At 33.9% G+C, this 19,452-nt stretch overlaps 1 protein-coding gene across 1 annotated transcript; it reads right to left on the minus strand.

Moving 5' to 3' along the window:
* Positions 1–265: 265 nt before the first annotated feature.
* LOC142634350 (tryptophan synthase beta chain 1-like) lies at positions 266–5,815 on the minus strand. Its single transcript, XM_075808648.1, has 5 exons — positions 5,432–5,815; positions 4,585–4,944; positions 2,184–2,617; positions 1,098–1,192; positions 266–832 (listed from the first exon to the last, which is right to left on the minus strand). The coding sequence occupies exons 1-5, from the start codon at positions 5,771–5,773 to the stop codon at positions 621–623; spliced, it is 1,443 nt and encodes a 480-aa protein (XP_075664763.1). The 5' UTR covers positions 5,774–5,815; the 3' UTR covers positions 266–620.
* Between the last annotated feature and the right edge of the window lie 13,637 nt (positions 5,816–19,452).

Consider the following 19,452-nt stretch of genomic DNA (forward strand, 5'->3'; position numbering starts at 1 on the left):
ATATATTATTTGGTGGGGTTAGAAGTGTTGCAGAGTTATTTTGACCACTAACCACTCTTTTTTTTTTTGAAAGGCCACTAACCACTCATTACCACCATATGAGAGCTATCTTCTAATTAAAATTCATTCATATAGATCATAAATATTATACGAGTTACAGGGTATGGGTAAAACTTAAAAACACTTTTTAAAGTGATACTATAAAATAATTTTCTAAACCGTGCAGTTTTTTTTGTGTTAAAATTGGTAGAAATTTTATTGATTTATATAATATAAATTTAACTGCACACCATTGGATATAACATATAAGTACAGCCAATAAAGAGGATCTTCAATTCATAAAAAACTCTCACATTCATCCTACAGTTAGCTTATGCATAGCTCTATTGCTATTATTCTCAAAAACTTAAAATATAGGTCACTAATTTCCTTTCTATATAAAGTGACCATGCAATATATATGGGTCCAATGGGTATGAGTTTATTTTAAGCATTTCTAGCACTTAAACATAGGTTCCTAACTAATTAGCCCTTGCTTCATATTAAAAAAAAAAAAATTAGCCCTTGCTGACTTTAAAATGGTGCCACAGCCACGCCTTATTTACTTGTCATTTTACATATCTACGAGTTTTGAGAAGCAGGGAACTGTTTCTCCATTGGGTAATATTTGTGATTTAAAATCATTTCAGCATCCTTATCTCCACGCCCACTACAATTTACCACAACCTTTGTACCAGTAGGCAAAGTGGGGCAAAGTTTATTCAGAAACGCCAATGCATGAGAGGCCTCCAACGATGGAATTATACCTTCCAATCTGCATAACATTTGGCACGCTGCAAACAATAGGGAACCACAAATTAATAGTCTCAAATTTAGAAAATAGTGTTCTCCATAATTTCATTTTCTTTTACATATCAATTATTATATATGAAAACAAATCTTGTTGCGCATTTAATAATGTACACTCCGTATGTATCATATCAAGAATTGTATACGTGATATCCACAAAAAAAATGTGAATAGTGAGTGTGTACGGACAATGTATGTTAGTAAGTATGTGATAATCATTACTCATTGTATAATTTCCTTATCGCATACCATTTAGGGCTTCTTTGTCTGTGACACTGTAGTATTCTGCACGCCCTGTGTCTTTAAGAAAGCTCAGTTCCGGGCCAACGGCAGGGTACTCTAGCCTGCATTTATTTGTGGATTAGGCACATCTACATCACACTAAAAAGTAACCATTACTATCATCTTAATTAATTTATTAATTTAATAATTGGTCTAAACTAGTATTAGCAACTTGCATTAGACGTGACGATATATATTTATATGTGGATTAAGTGAAAGGACGGTTTAAACTTTAAACTAATTAGGTCTTAAGTATTAACCCTAGAGTCAGAAATTACTGGTCTCAAGTTCCCCCTTCTATATATTTCATATTATCTTTGCTTTTTACTGTTAAATATAAATTTGATTATTTTTTGGGGTCAAACATTATCCTACTTTATTATATATATCACGTTGCATCTTTCTTTTGAAAGTACTGATTTTGTAATCATGTACTAATTCTTATAAAATATGCGGTGGTTAGACCTTGGCCAATGCTCTATAGTCTATAGTGTAAATAAAAATGCTACTCCTACTCCTATTTCAATTTTTGTATATAAGTTTCTCAAAAAAGTAGAAAAAATTGTATATATGCACTCTATGCTGTGTAAACAGGTAAAAAGTGTACAAAACTGTAAATTAACCCCTTCTAAAAAAAAAAAAATGTAAATTAACCACGACGAGTTTTGTAACTTGTTGACACATTTTGGTGTTTTCATTGTAAATATTCAGGATTGAAATTCCTAAATCACCAATAATTTTTTTTTAAAAAAAAAAGTAAATTAATGAAAGAAAAAAACTTCTCTTTGTCTCCCTAATTATAATTAAAAAGTCTGTGAATATTTTAAAAATGATGATTCTTTATCACAGGATCAAAATATCAATTAGTTTTATGATTTAGGCGGGATTCGAATATTAAATCTCTTATTCCGTAACACAATTTTTTACTAGTTGAGTAAACTGTAACTTAATACTATTATGTTAGTTTAATCAATATTTTATATTAGAGTTGATACTAAAATTATAATTTTTTATATGCTAAATTGAATAAAAATTTGGTGCTTTGGTACTTACCCCACACCAACTGAGTGTGGCCTTATAATTTGGCCTTCCTCATCTTGCAACAAGTAGCTCATGGTTCCATGGTAAACTCCCACATCACCTTTAGCCAGAGTTGCAGAGTGCTTGTCACTTTCCAAACCAAACCCACCAGCCTCAACTCCAATCAACCTCACATCTTTTTCTTTAATAAATTCATGGAACAACCCCAATGCATTAGAGCCACTCCCTACACATGCAACCAACACATCGGGCTTGCCACCCCATTTGTCCATTGCTTGTCTCCTTGTTTCTTTTCCAATCACTGATTGAAACTCTCTGACCATGCTTGGACATGGATGAGGCCCCACTACTGTTCCTGTCAAGTAATAGCTACTCTCTAAGTTTCCTACCCATTCCCTGAAGGCCTCTGAGGTTGCTTCCTTAAAATTTCCATCAACTGATTTAACCTGTATGATAGAGCACTCAGTTTATGCAAAAATTTATATCTGTTTGATAGAAAAATAAATTTTTAAAATAAATTTTACATGCTTTTTAAAATATTAGATATCATATTATATATTTTACACTATATTTTATTAAATAAAATTTTCTTATTTTTCAAATTTTTTTTTTCTTTATACACAATAATCAACATTCACTCTCATCCTTAATTCTCAACATTCACTATTGTTCTTCATTTTCGAGATACATAAAAAAAGAGAATAAGAAATTAAATGTATAAATTTACATGATTTTTGTAACAAATTTGTAAATTTACATAATTATGCATTAACTGATGTAGGTTATTTTTAGATAAAAATTTGTAAATTTTACACATTTTACAATTATACGCCAAAACAACAATTTTAATGGTCAATATTTTACCTCTCTACCGTACTATTTTGGGGCTATATTATATTTCTTCCACGCCAGAAGTGAGTATTCATGAAGGGTATTTATTTATTGAAAATTCGTAAAAATTATTAACATAAAAAAATGGGACTTTAAAAATTGATACCTCAAATTATTGAGATTTGATTGATTGAGCGTGTGTTGTGCAAATATGTATTGAGTCTAATATTGTATATTTGTTATGTGAATTTTGAGTTTATAAGTGATTAAAGAAACTTTAATTGTAAATTTATAGCTTTGACGCATCTAATTATATCATAATCATTTGTATCTTTGTTGTATGTGCAAAGGGATGGCAATGGGGTGAGGTGGGTCCGAAGGATGGGGTTTTTACCCCCGCCCCGCTCTTATTATGGGAGAAATTTTCTTACCCCATTTCTGCCCCTTGGGGCCTCGCGAAGCCCCCTACCCTGTAAAACTCAACTTATTGTTAATTTACCCACAATTATTACAGTTGTTTTTAATAAAACTTGTTTGGTTAATGAACATATACTTGAAATTACAAATAAATTTATCCCATAAAATCAAACTAGTTTTTAGCAAAAAATTGAATAATATTATTTAAGTGTTCAATAAGATAATATCACAACAAAAACAAAAATCTCATAATACAAAATCAATGATTCAATAGTATATAAATTTGTTTATAACAAAGACAAAAGAAAATGTTAAAACTAGTATCTTATTTCTAACCTTACTAGAGAAAAAAAAGAGACAAAAAGCTTTGTTGGGAAAAATAAAATAAGCAGATGATATGTTTGTTTAAATAGTAGGGTTTTATGGTATAAAAAATTTACAATTTAATCTTTCTCAATGTGAATCGGGGTGTGGGGCAGGGCAGGGCAAGGCTAAAATCTCGCCCCATCCCCGCCCCACCATCTTTGCATGGTGGAAAAAATCTGCAGGGTGGAAAAAATCCGCATGAAGTGAAGCGGGGAGGAGTGGGTCACGTGGGACGAGGCGAAATTGCCATTGTGTGCAATGCAATCCACTTTTAAATGTGAACTAGCCTCTATTATAGGTTAATCATGTAAACTTGACTTTTTTTATAGCGATTAAAATATGATGTAAAGAACGAAGTTCTATCATTTTGTCATAGGTATAGTATATTTTTCTAGTCTTTAAATGCATTGAATAAGATATGAGTCAAATCAAATTTATATAAAAGTTATCATTTCACAAGAAAGTCAATTCTTTGGAGCGAAAAAGTTTTTTGAAACTTTTTCTGTTTGGCATCTATTTATTTTAAATTTTTTGTTGAAAGTGTTGTAAATAAATATAAATGTTAGTTGAAATAGTATAGTAAAACTTATGAATAATATTAAAAAGTACAATCAGACCCATAAATAATAGTAAAAATTAAGTTAAATAGTAAAATAAGTTAGTAAAAAAAAACACTAGCCAAACAGATACTTAGTCAAAGTTTGAACTCAAAATCGCTGTTACGATACCACAATAAAATCATAAAACATAACTGTCAGAAAAATGTGAATTATTGTAAGAAAAGAAGAAATATGTATACCTCAGCACCCAGCAACTTCATCAACACCAAATTAGAAGACTGTTTCTCCATATCTTTGGTGCCCATGAAGATTGTGCACTGCAAAGATAGTTTGGCACATGCAGCAGCTGTGGCCACACCATGTTGTCCAGCACCAGTGGCTGCCACGATACTTTTTCGGCCTAGACGTTTGGCAATCATGGCCTGGGCTATGGCGTTGTTGATCTTGTGTGCTCCACCATGGTTCAGATCCTCTCTTTTTAGATATATCTCTGGGCCCTCTCCATTATTGTTCTTCTTGTAGTGATTTGTGAGCCGCTCGGCAAAGTATAGAGGTGTTTCCCTCCCAACATAGTCTCTTAGTGCCGTTGCTAGCTCAGCCTACAATAAATTCACCCATAAAATAAAAATTAAGAAAAAAAACCCTGCGGTTTTGCATGAAGAGTCATTTTAGCATTTTTCTTTCCGTCTTTTGGTCATGTTATATATGATAAATGTAATTTTGATATTAGAATTATGTGAAAGCAACGTTAATTATAAGTCGTGAAAATGGTTGGGAAATAATATGTATCATTATTTCAAACTACCACAACTTTCTTCCAGTTTTTGAAAGAAGAATAATGTCATTCACAATGGATTTTTAGTATTCTTAGTTTGCACTACAGCATGCTTTTGATGTGACAGTTACATCACAAATATAAATGTTTGTGAGGTGTGAAGAGTGAAAATCGAGGTTTAAATCTCTAAGAGAGACATTCACACACATATATACTTAGATTAGATTAGTGTATAAATTTTATATTGTATAAAAAAAAAAAGTATTCTTAGTTTATGCAGCGCTAATTAGTTGTGGTTGTTTAATGCAAACCTGAAACTGGGCGTCATGCAAAACCAAATTGAATTCAGCTTCAAGATTGCTCAAGCAAGAAATCAATGTCTCTGGCACGAACTTCCCTCCAAACCTCCCAAATTTTCCTTTACATCCTTTCCTTTCATTATCAGTTTCTTCAACTAGTTGTGGATTTGGCAATGTCGGCCTCTTCATAATCAAACTACTAGTCGAACCGATAATATTTTTAACCAAAGAGTTGTGATCAACAACTACAGCACGAACCACAGAGGCATTGCCTATTCTTCTCTTAACACTAACATGTCCACTGGTTGGACATATTTGGGAAATAAGAAGATCAGTTCGCATATTACAAGCCATATATATTAAATGTTTGTGTAAGGGTGAGAGAGAGAGAGAGAGAGAGAGAGAGAGAGTTATATTTGGGTGTTTGTTAATACTTAATACTTGTTGGAACACTTTGAGTTTTTTTTATAGAGGTATTATTCTCAGACAAGTCAAGGTAGTTAACAAATACTGCACTCAAATAGTTATGGCCACGAAAACGAGGAACACGAGGAGGTTTTATGAAAAAAAGAGGTTTACGTTGTCCTTAGTGTGTGTGGGCACAGAATTAAAAAATAGCTACTTTCCACATAAGGGCAATTGACTTGAGAAGGACGTTGATATAATATATCCGTACAAGTTACGCATTTTATATTTTTGGACGTAAAAAAAAAAAAAAATTCTGAACATTACGTGTGATCCTTTATATATATATATATATTGAAATATATTTTTTTATATTGACAAAATTTAACCCCAAACCTGTTTGAAATCAAAGAAGTCAAAACTTAAAGTTAAGTAGGACGGTTCTGCTACTGGCTGCTTGTGGCTGCTTCAGCCTTTAGCTTTGTTGCTTAACCGCTAAGGGTTTTTTATAAAAATGAATTGTTATTAGGTTATTGTTTAAGATAAAGGGCTTTGTACCCAGAGATGGTTTGGAAGAAGCATTTCTTTGAGATCCTGAGCTTGCCTGGCCTCCCTGCCCATTGGGGTGATACAGAAATTGCTTTAACTTGCTACCTCAGACTAGCTGCTCCAGGTGATTTCACAAAATTCTACAGTTCTCTGTAGTATGCCCTCACTCCTGGTGGTACCGACAATGAAAGCTTTGGTTGCGCCTCGTGGGATTTCCTCCCATCTTGTTTGGCCATTAAAAGAAAGGTTTGTTCTTAATTTTTTCTAAGATTTGATGCACTGGTTCTCAAAACAATGTGCTAATCACCTTAGCAGCAGCAGCCCCAAATTGCCTAGAAAAATCCCACCGAGGATGATTATTGTTGTACTTGTCCGACCTGAAGTCCCTTCTATCTTGAGGGACCACCTTAACCTTGCCTTTACCCAGTTGTTGGTCCTCCTTGACCTGTATATACTTATCAATGCGGTCTATGAGCTGCCGCACATTACTAATTGGTTTCCTTGCCAACGATTTCCTCAATCCATGCTCGGCAAGCAGGCCGACCTTAAACGTTCTTACAGCTACGTCATCAAAATCTCCATCAATTTAATTAAACATCTCCCAGTATTAGTCAGAGTATGTCTTTAAGGTTTCTCCGCAAGGAGTTTAAAGGCCGAGGAACCCTACTACAAGTTACAAACCGAGAACCAAAAGTTCTCGTAAGCTCCTTAAAAGAGTAAATAGATCACTCCTTCAGGCCATTAAACCACCTCATCGCCACAAGCCCTAAAGTGCTTCGCAAGGTTCGTCTTACCATTGTATATGGTAAACATTGGCTGAGTAAATCTCTGGGGAAGCCTCCCTCCTTCAATTCTTCAGGTAAAAGGTGACTTGAAGATCTTATTTAGAGCCTTACTCATAACATCGTTGCCCAAGCCTTTATGTGATGGACCTCTCCTCCCCCTTCTATCATGATACTCCTCATCACAGGAGAAAGGTTTGTTAGGAGGGGTCCTTGACCTGTGCCGGTAGCTATAATCATTATCATCATCAGAAGAATGGTTAGAGTTTGCAGGAGTTCCTCCACCCCTCTCCTAGCGCAACCTTCTTCTTAAACGATCAATCTCCAACTGCATGCTTCTGGTAGTTGCCTCATGAGAGACATGGCTTCCACTCCTGGACTGACTTCTACCAGTATGTGTGGTATGGACACTGACTTCCCGGTCCCTCCTTTCCTCAAGGTTGAGAAACTAATCTTGACGCTAGGACCCAATGGACTCCTCTCGGTTTGGCCCTGAGCATGCCATAACTCAGTGTCATTCTCACTAAAGCTCAAGATTTCCCATAGACAATGCCAATTGTAAGGCAAGGTTTGAATTCGTAGCCCAAAAGTGAAAAGGACTAAGGCCCAAAAAGCCCAAAATAATGAATTTGTAGAGGGTGGGCTAGAAATTGAACTCCAATGAGTTGAACCATAATCACAGTAGGTTCTATGATACTTGAAAGCATGAATAAACAAGTTTATGCAAAGAAAGTCCTCCTCAGCAAAGTCCGAGAATGGTAGTTCTTATATATTTCTCTTAGATTTAAACACCATTACAGTTATTGAGGGTACAGTGGTTTCCTCACAGATTCTCTCTCCCCCCCTTTGTAATGGGGATTTCTTTCTTTATATTCCCTTTCCTCACTTCATTTCAATCCTCCACGCGTAGATCAGACTACTGGCTTTGATACTTGTCTCATCAACACCTTTCTGAAGTCTTTGGTAGTAGCTGTAAGGCTGCTTACCACTGTTCAGGCATCACCTCCATATTAATGTAGCTAGAAGGTTAGCTGCAAAGCATTCAATGTTTATCTTAGCTTCTCTATGTCCTACGTTTCCCTAATGTTTATCCTTACTAAGAGAACCCTTCAAAGTGTTGCCTTTAAGGGCAAACTAATCCTTCTTATCTCTGTTTTGCTTAGCCGATGAGGCATTCCTCCTCGGACTACTTTCCATAACCCTCGCGGCTATATTTTGTTCGTGGCATTCTAACTCTCACATCTTCCCTATTATCTATATGTCCTCGGACTACTAAGTGTCATCGGATAAGGCCCACGGCCCAACATATTCTCTTGGGCCTTTTATCCCTATAGAAGTTATTAGGTTATTGTTAACCAAAGCGACAATTGTGTTTTTGATAAATCATATTCTATTGTTCTATCTTTTAATATTTGTTAATATATATATTTTAATATAAATATTTTTAATTATAAATGTCTACTTCAACATTGAATTTTAAATGAGAGAGAGAGTTCAAAAAGAATCTCTTGAAAAATTTGTTGCTAGTAATAAAAAAAAAAAAAAAAACTTATATGATAATTTTATTTCACAAAAAATCAAGAGGAAGGAATTATAAACAAAAACTTATAAAGTAAAATTAAATAAATATTATTTAGTTACTTTTTAATTTTTTTTAAAAAATACCTCATATGTTCTAGTATTTCGTGCGGCCATAATTTTGCAAACTCTTGATTCAGTCCTTTGTTTTTCAATCTAGTGTCTGTTTAGGTATCCTATAGTTTCTAATAGGTTATTTGCTAAATATGATACATAAAAGATATAGTTTTTTGTAGCTTTTATTTTCAATGTGTCTTAAAAAGCTAAGTAGGATTATAAATGAATTAAGCCGTTCATAAACAATTTGGGCTTAACTTGATAAAAATCTTACTCATGTTTGTTTGTTTATAAACAACCCAAGTTTTAACTTTACTTTTAGTTTTGTTAATAAAAGAGCCAAACTCAAGCAATTTTTTTTTTTTCGTGAACAAACTAGGAAGCAATATAGCCTGATAAAAAGCAAGTCGAGCCTAAGCTTGTTTATGGATTTAGTAATAATTTTGATATCGACTTGAAAAGTTAAGTCATGTCTTACTAAGTTTTCAATTAATTAGGAGTTAGGTCCACTTGTCCAAATCAAATGAGCTTAATAATATGCTTGATATGTGCTTGATAATGTACTTGTATTGTATCGCAAGCTCAAGAGCTTGATATTGAGCTCGAACTTGGCTTGAATAATAAATCAAGTTGAGTCAAGCTAAGCTTAAGTTTATGAACTTTTTGATGAGGTGAGCTTGGTTCAACCTCGAGCTACAAGCTTGAATATTTTATTTTTGTTGTTGAGATGAGCTTAAACATTCAATACTCATAAAGTCTTGACTCACAAATAGCTCTAATATAAGCTAGTTTTTTTTTTTTTTTTAAAAATTTAATAAAAAAATGAGACAAAAAGTTAAAAGTCTTTGTCAAACAGACCTTTTGGCAAGGGCGGCGCTATGTATATTTGAGGGTGGTCACAGGAACACCCTCAACTTGGAAAATAAATATATTTTATATCTTAAGAGAATGAAAATCTAAATTAATATAGGTTGTTGACCACCCTAGAAAAAAAAAACTTGACCACCCTAAAAAGAACTTAAACATCCTAGATAAAAATTTTCTCATTAAAAATAAAATTTTACCTCTCCAAAATTTGGTATTGAAGATTGAACCAAAAAATTGCGAGAAATGCTATATTCATAATATGTCCTCGATATTTTCACAACAAATCTTAAGTAGTAGGTTGTTACTAATAGACAATTTTTTTTTTTTTAATGATATGTAAATTGGAACTAGAAACTATTGCCAACTAAAATTTGTTGTGAAAATATTGAGGACGTAGCATTTTTTTAAAATTTTCCAAATAAACAAATTAGCCTAAATCAAATGTTTAATTGTAATCTTTTAAAATGTGTATTCAAAAAGCATATTTTAAAATTGCTATTTAAAAAAATTCATATTTTCCAATAGCTAGCTAGTTAGTAAGCGCTTTAGTCTTTGGTTGAATTTATTGGATTTATGTGATACATCTTGTACATACACATATGCATTAAAATAATATCCCAATACTGTATTGAACATGATTAATGTTACGATTTAATGCCTAAGTTGAATATGTTGGATGAACTTGCTGTTTACCCTTTATTTTTTTGTTAGCAATATGGACAAAATTCTTATAAGGAAATCACTTTTATTGCAAATTAAGAAAATTCTTATTCACTTGAATAATCTTCTTTTAGATCCTAAACTATGAGAAAAAGTCTCATCTTTTCATCCCAATGATCGAGAGAAAATACAAAGAGCATATTTACAAAGATGTTCTTGTCAACCTCTTAGCAATGATTTCCCTAAAAAAGAAATTAGTGGAGCATTACATTGATTTAATCCTGATTGGAACATATCATAAAAAATAAAAGGGAGATTACAAAATATTGGTTGGAACATATCATAAAAAAAATGATGCATTTTGTTTATATTGTTACTTATTTAGGCAATATGTTGGTAATTGAAAGGGAGATTATTAGTTTAATGATTACTTGGTTGTGTATATTGAAAAACATGTAACTAATAACATTGATAACGAAACTATCATACAACAATTTCAAAATATGAAAAACTTGTAAAAGGACATGTTAGGTTCTAAGTACTTAGGAACTAATGTATTAAAACTCTAATATGTATTGTTGACAAACCATGATCAAAACAGGTGTCTAGTTATGTTTTAGACTTGCTCAAAGTATGTGATTTATGTAAAGTTGGAATCGAGTTAACTGTAGAAGTTACTGTGCATTTCTGCCTGACTCGATCGATCGAGAATTAGACTCGACTGATCGAAAGTCGTGCAGATTTTTTTTTCTGCAGAATTTCCAACTCATCCCTAAGCTCATATGGCGTGTAGGGTTTTATGTTTTGCCCTAGGTATAAAAGGCAAACCTTAGTCACGTTTTTAAGGTTGCTCATATTGCTGTTTGTGTGAATCTTTTGTGAGATTTGAGAGGTACTTGCCTTCACACAAGCTTGGGATTATCAAGAAGGAGATTTCTTCAAGAATTTGATGATCATTCAGTTGCTGCCATAAGAGTTTAAAGATACACAAGTGGGAGTGCTTGTACTTGCTGGAGAATCCAAGAAAGAAGGAGTCCGTGATCTCGGAGCTTGCACGTGGTCATGTCAGTAAGTTCTACTGGTGGGTAGCAGTAGGATGTTAGTGGTCTAAGTCGCTATTGTACAATTTCGATTCTTTCATAGTGGATTCAGGTTTACCTTGAGGATAGTTAGGTTAAATCTTCCCCAGGTTTTTTACCGGTTTGGTTTTCTTAAGTCATCATATCTTTGTGTTTTTATATTCTGCACTTTGCATTGATATGATTATATGATTGTGTTAACCTAGATCTAAAATTTGGACTAAATAATAACTTGACTTGTTAACTAGGTTAATCCAATTATGATTTAAGGGGTCTAAATAAACTCTACAAGTGGTATCAGAGCGGGTAGCTCTTGTGTGTAGATCTTTTGATCTCTGAGCTGATCCTTGACCCCTGTTGTTATGGAACATGAACACTCTCTTGTTATTCCTCCTCACTTTGATGGGAATAATTATGCTTATTGGAAAGTAAGGATGAAAACTTTCCTAAAATCCATAGATGAGAGAGTCTAGAACCCTGTTGAATATGGATGAGAGAAGCCCACTACTCCTGTGAGTGAGTGCAAACTTATCGCCTTCAATAGCAAAGTTATGCTATCTTTAATGCTGTTTCTATGGAGGAATTTAAGAGAATCTCTAATGTTGAGATTGCTCACACTACTTGGAATATCCTCCAAACTGTGCATGAAGGCACAAAGGCAGTTAAGATCAATAAGTTGCAACAATTAACAACTAGATTTGAATGCATTAGGATGTTTGATGATGAATCTTTTGATGAATTCTATACTAAACTAAATGACATTATTAATTCTGCTTACAACTTGGGTGAAATATATGATCAACCTAAAATTGTTAGGAAGATTCTTAGATCTTTAACTAAAGATTTTAGATCCAAAGTGACTGCCATCACTGAGAGCAAAGATGTGGACTCCATCCCTGTTGATGAACTTGTAGGATCTCTTTTGTCCTATGAGTTGGACCTACCCAAAACTAGCAAATCCAAATCAATGGCTCTTAAGTCTGTTGATGATGTTGAGGTTGGTGGATTTGATGATGAACTCTTTGCTACAGAGATTGCTTATCTTGCCAAGAACTTTAGGAATTTCCTTAGAAATAGCAACAGAAAGGCAAGAGGTAAAAACATTGATGAACCTAAAAATTTTAGGAAGAATGATCCCCACTAAGGTTAACAAAATGGATAAACCTAAAGAAAAAGTAGGTCAATCTTCAAATAATTCTATGGGTCCTTAATGTTTTGGATGTCAAGGTTATGGTCATATGAAATCTAAATGTCTAACATTCTTGAGGTCTAAGGGTGAGGCTATGGTTGTAACCCTTAGTGATGATGAAGTTTCTAATAATGAGTTTGGCTGTGACGAGGATGAAAATTTCATTGCTTTCACTGCTACTGCTGTAGTCAATGAGAGTGTGATTGTTGAAGAGAACCCTTCTGATGGGGAACTCTCTGAGGATGTAGATCTTCAAGAAGCCTACAATAAACTTTGCAAAGTTGCTGCAAAGGATGCCATGAATGTTGAATTAGGCTTAAAGAAAATTGCTTTTCTTGAGCTTGATAAGAAAAATTTGCTTGTGAATTTGTTTGATGCTACTGAACTTTGGAATAATGTGAAGACTGAGAGTATGCTTTTGCTTGATAAAGTTAAATCTTTGGAACATGAGCTATCTATTACTAGAGAACAAATGAATAGGTCTGCTAGTTCCAAACTTGATCAGATGTTGAGTGTTCAAAAGCCCTCTTCTGACAAAACTGGTTTAGGTTTTGTAGAAAGCATCAATGTCTCTGCACCTAATTCCACAATCTTTGTTCCTTCATCTTCTTCTGAACCCCCTGTGAGTGAGGTTGTTAGTGAAGTTGTCAAACCCATAGAAGTTTCTTCTCTTAAGAAGATTAGGATTGATCTAAAAGAGTTTAAACCTCAGAAGTCTACCCTTTTTAAGAACAAGAAACATGATAAGTTTACATGGGTTTGTCATTTTTGTGGAAAGTCTGGACACATTCGTCCAAACTGTTACAAGTTTCAAGCTGCTAAGAGAGCAAACAAACCAAAAGTACATGTGCCTCAAGCACAAGATCTTGTGGTACTTATTGGTGAGTTGGTAAAGGCTCTAAACCTTCATTCCAATTCTGGAGTTGGAAATCATTCTAATATGACTAAGAACTCCAATGCTCAAGGTGCATCTAAAAGACTTTGGATGCAAAAGGCTCAATCTAAGTGAGTCTTTCTAACATGGTCCTTGTGCTTCATTGCTCTACTCTCTGTGACCATTTTTTCTAGGATTTGCATTGCATAACATTCTTGCATTTCATTCTAGGTTTTTGCTTGTTTTTATTATAAAAAAAATAAAAATAAAAAAGGAAAGGGGAAAGCAAAATGTGTTTTGCATTTATTTTCTTGGTTTTGAAAACAAGGTTAGTCAATTTATTTACACATAACGTGTCTATGTACCATGTTTATCTTGGATGAGCTTATTTCTTGCACTTTACTAGTTAAAGCTTTGTAGTGCATGTTGTGTGGTCATGTTTGTAGTTTTTGACCACCTAGTCATGATCTTGAAGTCACCAGTCTTTGACTGTCGAACTTGAAACTTTTGAGAAATGTATAAATAATCATCTCACCACTGTTCACTAGCCAATCATGAACACCTTAGTGCATATCGTAATATTTTTGTGCTCAAGTAAGTGTAGCACATGCACAAAAAGAACATAAGGTGTAGCCTTGGTTTAATTGCTTAAAATTGGTGTGTACATTATTGAACTTAATGCAAAATTAAATAAATAAAATTGGTGTGTACATTATCCCGGCTTTTATTTAATAAGTTTCTGAAAAACTTAAAATATGTGTGTACATTATGAGGCAAACTCAAGAAACTTACATGATTGCAAGCTTATGATCTAGGAGATGTTGGAGTTATATGACGTAACTCTTTAGGTGATAGTCTCTCTCAAATTCTCTGTGATGAATTTTGAAGACTTTGTGGTTGATTTTCACTTATATATCACCTCACATATATCTCAAATTTTTGCTAGTTGCACACACTACACAAGTTAGTCTTTGCTAAACTTTGTACATATTATTGTGTGTGTTTTTGGTCTGACCAATCGAGTTTGAAAAGTCCTTGAGTATTTTGCAAAATCGTTTTGATGCTTGAGAATTCAAGGAAAATGTTTGGAAAATCTTAATTTTGGGACACTGGGTTCAAAACTTGCGTTTTTGAAGAGAATTTCATCTCATACTCATGCATTTCATTCATAATATTCTATGCTTTGAGATGTCTCTGCATAAACATGTTTTTCTTTTTCAAAAACTGTGTTTTCTAGAATTTCGACTGGTCGAATCTGTTTTTCGATTGATTGAAATTGCAATTAAATTTTTGGTTAGCCTCTGTCTGTTTCAATCGGTGCTCGATTGGTTTTCGATCAATTGAAGCATTTTCGATCGATCGAATTTGTTTTTCGATTGATCGAAAATCGTGTAGAGACTTTTTAAAAAGGATTTCTTTTCACGTGTTCTTTTCACTTTTCAAAAAGGTTTTTTCAAACTTTCTCTCTCTATACGATCCGGTCAGGGCTTCAATCAAATTTTTGTCGTTTTTCTCCGTTCTTTTTGCAAGGTTTTTCTCTCCAAAGGCCGGTAAGACCTTTATACCCTTTTTTTTGCATTTTATATCATGTTTCATGCATATATTCCTGCATTTAAGAGGAATTTTCGAACCTAAGCATATTTTGGGGGTTTTTTGATGATTCAAGACATATTTTCTGAAATTGATCAATGGGTTTTTGTCATACAATGCTATTTTCATGATCTATGGTGTTTAATTTGATCAATATGATGTTTTGTGAAGAATTGAAATTCTAGGGATTGTTTTGATTCGAATTGTGGATTTTGTTCAAATTGAGTTGGATTGATGAAATTGGATTGTTGGTTTGATGTAATTGATCATTCTAAACTGTTATCTAACTTGTGTGATGATCAATTGGTAAATTGAGTAAAATTTCAACAAGTGGTTTTTCAAAATTTTGGAGTTTTTGTTTTAAACTCTATGCTCAAGCCAATTTTGTGATTCTAAACTTAAAAATTTAAACTTGTTGTCATTGCATTAGTGCATGCATCATGACATTTATCTGTTCATCCATCATATAGATTTTTTTGTTGTGCTAACTTGCAGTCTTCCCTTGTGTTTTTCTTTTGTTTTTGCTCTTTCTCGTGTGTCTCTGTTTCTTGCTCTAGCACCATGCCTAGGAAGACTAGAGCCAATAGGTCATCCACCTCTACTTCTGATCCTTCCTTTGAGAGTGATTGTTTCTTGAGTGAGAAGCACCAAGCGACTTTTGAGACCCTTAACACTAAGAGAAAGATTTGGGCTAAGCGTAGGGTTCTGTTAGATGAGATTGATCCTGCCATTAGGGCAAACTTTGAGCGTCGAGGCTAGTTGTCTCTTTTAGATTTTGATTCTCCTCCTCCAGCCATCTTGATTAGAGAGTTCTATTCGAACCTCTCTGTTCACCCCTATGATTCCGGCACTCTTGTGAGGAGTTGGATTCGTGGTGATGAGTAAACCATTACTCCTTCGGTAGTGGCTGATGCTCTTGGGGTGTCTCTTGTTCAGCATCCTGTTTACTCTTATGATATGTCTCCTCCCCTAGACGACATCATGTCATACATCACTAGTACTTTTATCTGGTAGGGTTTTGATCCTCGGATCACTTCTACTGAGCTCACTGAGTCTACCTATCTTTTCTTTAGGATAGCGTGTCATTCCTTGTGGCCTATTTCGCATCTGCACACCATTCCTTTGGAGCGATGTGCATTTTTGTATGCTCTTGTTACGGATGCTCATATTAGTTTCTCTCATCTATTTTTTCGTTCTTTGAATGAAGTTTATAGGAGTTCCTCTACTGCTTATGCTCTTTTTCATCATATTTTTATTCATAGGATTTTGTTGTTTTTAGGTTTGTCAGACTTCCTCGTTTCTAAGCCTGTCCATGTTATTGCTTCTATCAATGCCACTTTTCTTAGGCAGAGGGCTACTCAAATGAGAGAGTGCTCTAAACGTCCTAGAGTTGAGTCTTTTGGTACCGTACCCCCTTCTTCTTCTACAGGTGTTCCTTCTGGTGAGGAGCCTACTGATCCTGTAGGAGATGCTGCTGCTGATGTTCCTCCACCATCGACTTCGGATGACTCTGACATTCGTCGTACTTTGGAGTATGTTGTGACCGTTTAGGCGGCTCATGGTTAGATTTTGGTGGACATTCTGGCCGAGATCCGTGCTTTACGAGCAGACTTGGCGCTTCTTAGACATTCGTCTTCGCCACCTCCTTTTGATGATGGATTCTGATTTGTCATTTGGCATTCCGTCACAAAAAGAGGGAGTAGATTGTATATCTTGTTAGGGGGAGTTTGGAGATTTAGAGAGTTTGGGACTTTGTTCTTTGAGAGCCTGTGGAGATTAGATTGTATCTAGGTGCTTCACTGTGTACTTATTGTTTTTTGGCTCTTGTAGTATTCTTGTTAGGGGGAGTTTCATTTTTTTGTTATGATTCTTGTTTCACTGTTTATAGACTTATGATTATGAGTTATTCATTGTTATTTGTCTATATTTTGTTTTTTGTGAAATCAAGATTTTTATGTTTATTTACTTGTATTTTCCACACATACGTTTATGAATTTTGTTTAGTGTTTCAGGAAATATACAGGTTGATTCAATTGAGCTGCTATCTACACATGCAACTGATGGATAGTAGTTAGGATTGGATTTGTTGAAATGGGCATATTTTTGTAAAGGGATTTTCTTTGTAAACTTTGAGCTTTTATTTGTGTTTTGTCACGGATTGCCAATGGGGGAGTTTGTTAGGTTCTAAGTACTTAGGAACTAATATATTAAAACTCTAATATGTATTGTTGGCAAACCATGATCAAAACAGGTGTCTAGTTATGTTTTAGACTTGCTCAAAGTATGTGATTTATGTAAAGTTAGAATCGAGTTAACTGCAGAAGTTACTGTGCATTTCTGCCTGACTCGATCGATCGAGAATTAGACTCGACCGATTGAAAATTGTGCAGATTTTTTTTTTCTGCAGAATTTCCAACTCGGCCCTAAGCCCATATGATGTGTAAGGTTTTATGTTTTGCCCTAAGTATAAAAGGCAAACCCTAGTCACGTTTTTGAGGTTACTCATATTGCTATTTGTGTAAATCTCTTGTGAGATCTGAGAGGTGTTTTCCTTCACACATCCTTGAAATTATCAAGAAAGAGATTTCTTCGAGAGCTTGATGATCATTCAGTTGCTGCCATAAGAGTTTAAAGATACACAAGCGGGAGTGCTTGTACTTGCAGGAGAATCCAAGAAAGAAAGAGTCCGTGGTCTCGGAGTTTTCACATGGTCGTGTTAGTAAGTTCTACTAGTGGGTAGCAATAGGATGTTAGTGGTCCAAGTCGCTATTGTACAATTTCGATTATTTCATAGTGGATTCAGGTTTACCTTGAGGATAGCTATGTTAAATCCTCCCCAGGTTTTTTTTCGGTTTGGTTTTCTTGGGTCATCATATTTTTGTATTTTTATATTCCGCACTTTGCATTGATATGATTATATGATTGTGTTAACCTAGATCTGAAATTTAGACTAAGTAATAACTTGGCTTGTTAACTAGGTTAATCCAATTGTGGTTTAAGAGGTCTAAATAAACTCTACAGGAAATATTAAAATTTTATGTATTTGTGACTTTTTTTTATGTCAATATATTAAATTTATTTTTATTAAATTTTATCTAATTTAAATTTTTTAATGACTAGTCTCAGCAAGATTTCTAGAGCCACCACCGCCCTTTGGTATGCTGTCTAGTCAAGTATTAACCAAGAAACTAACAATTATTGTATGATAAAAGAAGACTGAAAAACAATGGGTGTCACTTTTATTTTTGCATAATAAAAACACATTCAAAACATGTGGATTATACTTTATCCACTTGAACTGTCAAATTTTAGCACGTGATGCTTGTGATGCTAAATTTTAGCACAGAGCTCCACACATTTTGATGCGTCTATCTTCTTCTTCTTGTTTAGTTATTATATATTGTACTAAAGTTTCAATTTGTTGTCCCTACCATTGGTCGGGACTCCGGGATGGTGCCATTTAAACGTTGCTGTTCCTTGTATCTAACGACAAGGTACACATGCCTTATTCAGCCAAAAAAAAAAAAAAAAAAAAACCACAAGGTACACATGTTAGAGCTCAATACTCTAACGAGTGGCCCTTATCAACCCAGGCCTTACAGCAGCCACCCGATGTGACCAGGGGTCAATATCCAGAGTAACATTTCTTTTCTTTTTTTTCTTTTTTTTTGGGTGAATAGAAGAATAACATGTTTAGAAATTTTAAAAAGGTGTTTGGTAGTGTAATTTGAGTTGAAATTTTTATAGTTTTTTTTAATGAATTTTCCCTTTACCAAAAAAAAAAAAATGTTTCACAACATTTGAATGATTGAATCATGTTAATAAAAAAGTTGATGTCACAAAAAGTTTGGGTTTTTGCAAATTACACTCTTAAAGTTTTAAAATATTTAGATTTTACACCTTAAAATTTTAGAATTTGAAATTTTACCTCTTAAAGTTTGGGGGTATTTGGATTTTACACCCTAACGTTCTAGAATTTGGATTTTACCCACTAAAGTTTAGTGTTGTTTGAATTTTACTCCTTAAAGTTTGGGAATGTTTGGATATTACATTCTAAAGTTTTAAAATTTGTGGATGAAAAATCCAAACACTTCCAAACTTTAGGAGGTAAAATCCAAATTCTGAAACGTCAGAGTGTAAAATCCAAACACCTCAAATTTCAAGGGGTAATATCTAAATTCTGAAATTTCAAGGTGTAAAATCCAAATACTCCTAAACTTTAGGAGTATAATTTGCAATTTGCCTTTTTTTTTTTTTTAAGAAGTACAAAGTCATGTACTTAAATTTAGAATAGCTATTTAACATATAAATATCTATTTACTAGCTATGCCAATTTCTTAGAATCTATTTGCTAAAGGTAATACTCACTAAAAATTATACTAAGAATGATAATGAATGTCATT

This window comes from Castanea sativa, chromosome 5, assembly GCF_040712315.1.
Source record: "Castanea sativa cultivar Marrone di Chiusa Pesio chromosome 5, ASM4071231v1".
Lineage (NCBI taxonomy): Eukaryota > Viridiplantae > Streptophyta > Magnoliopsida > Fagales > Fagaceae > Castanea > Castanea sativa.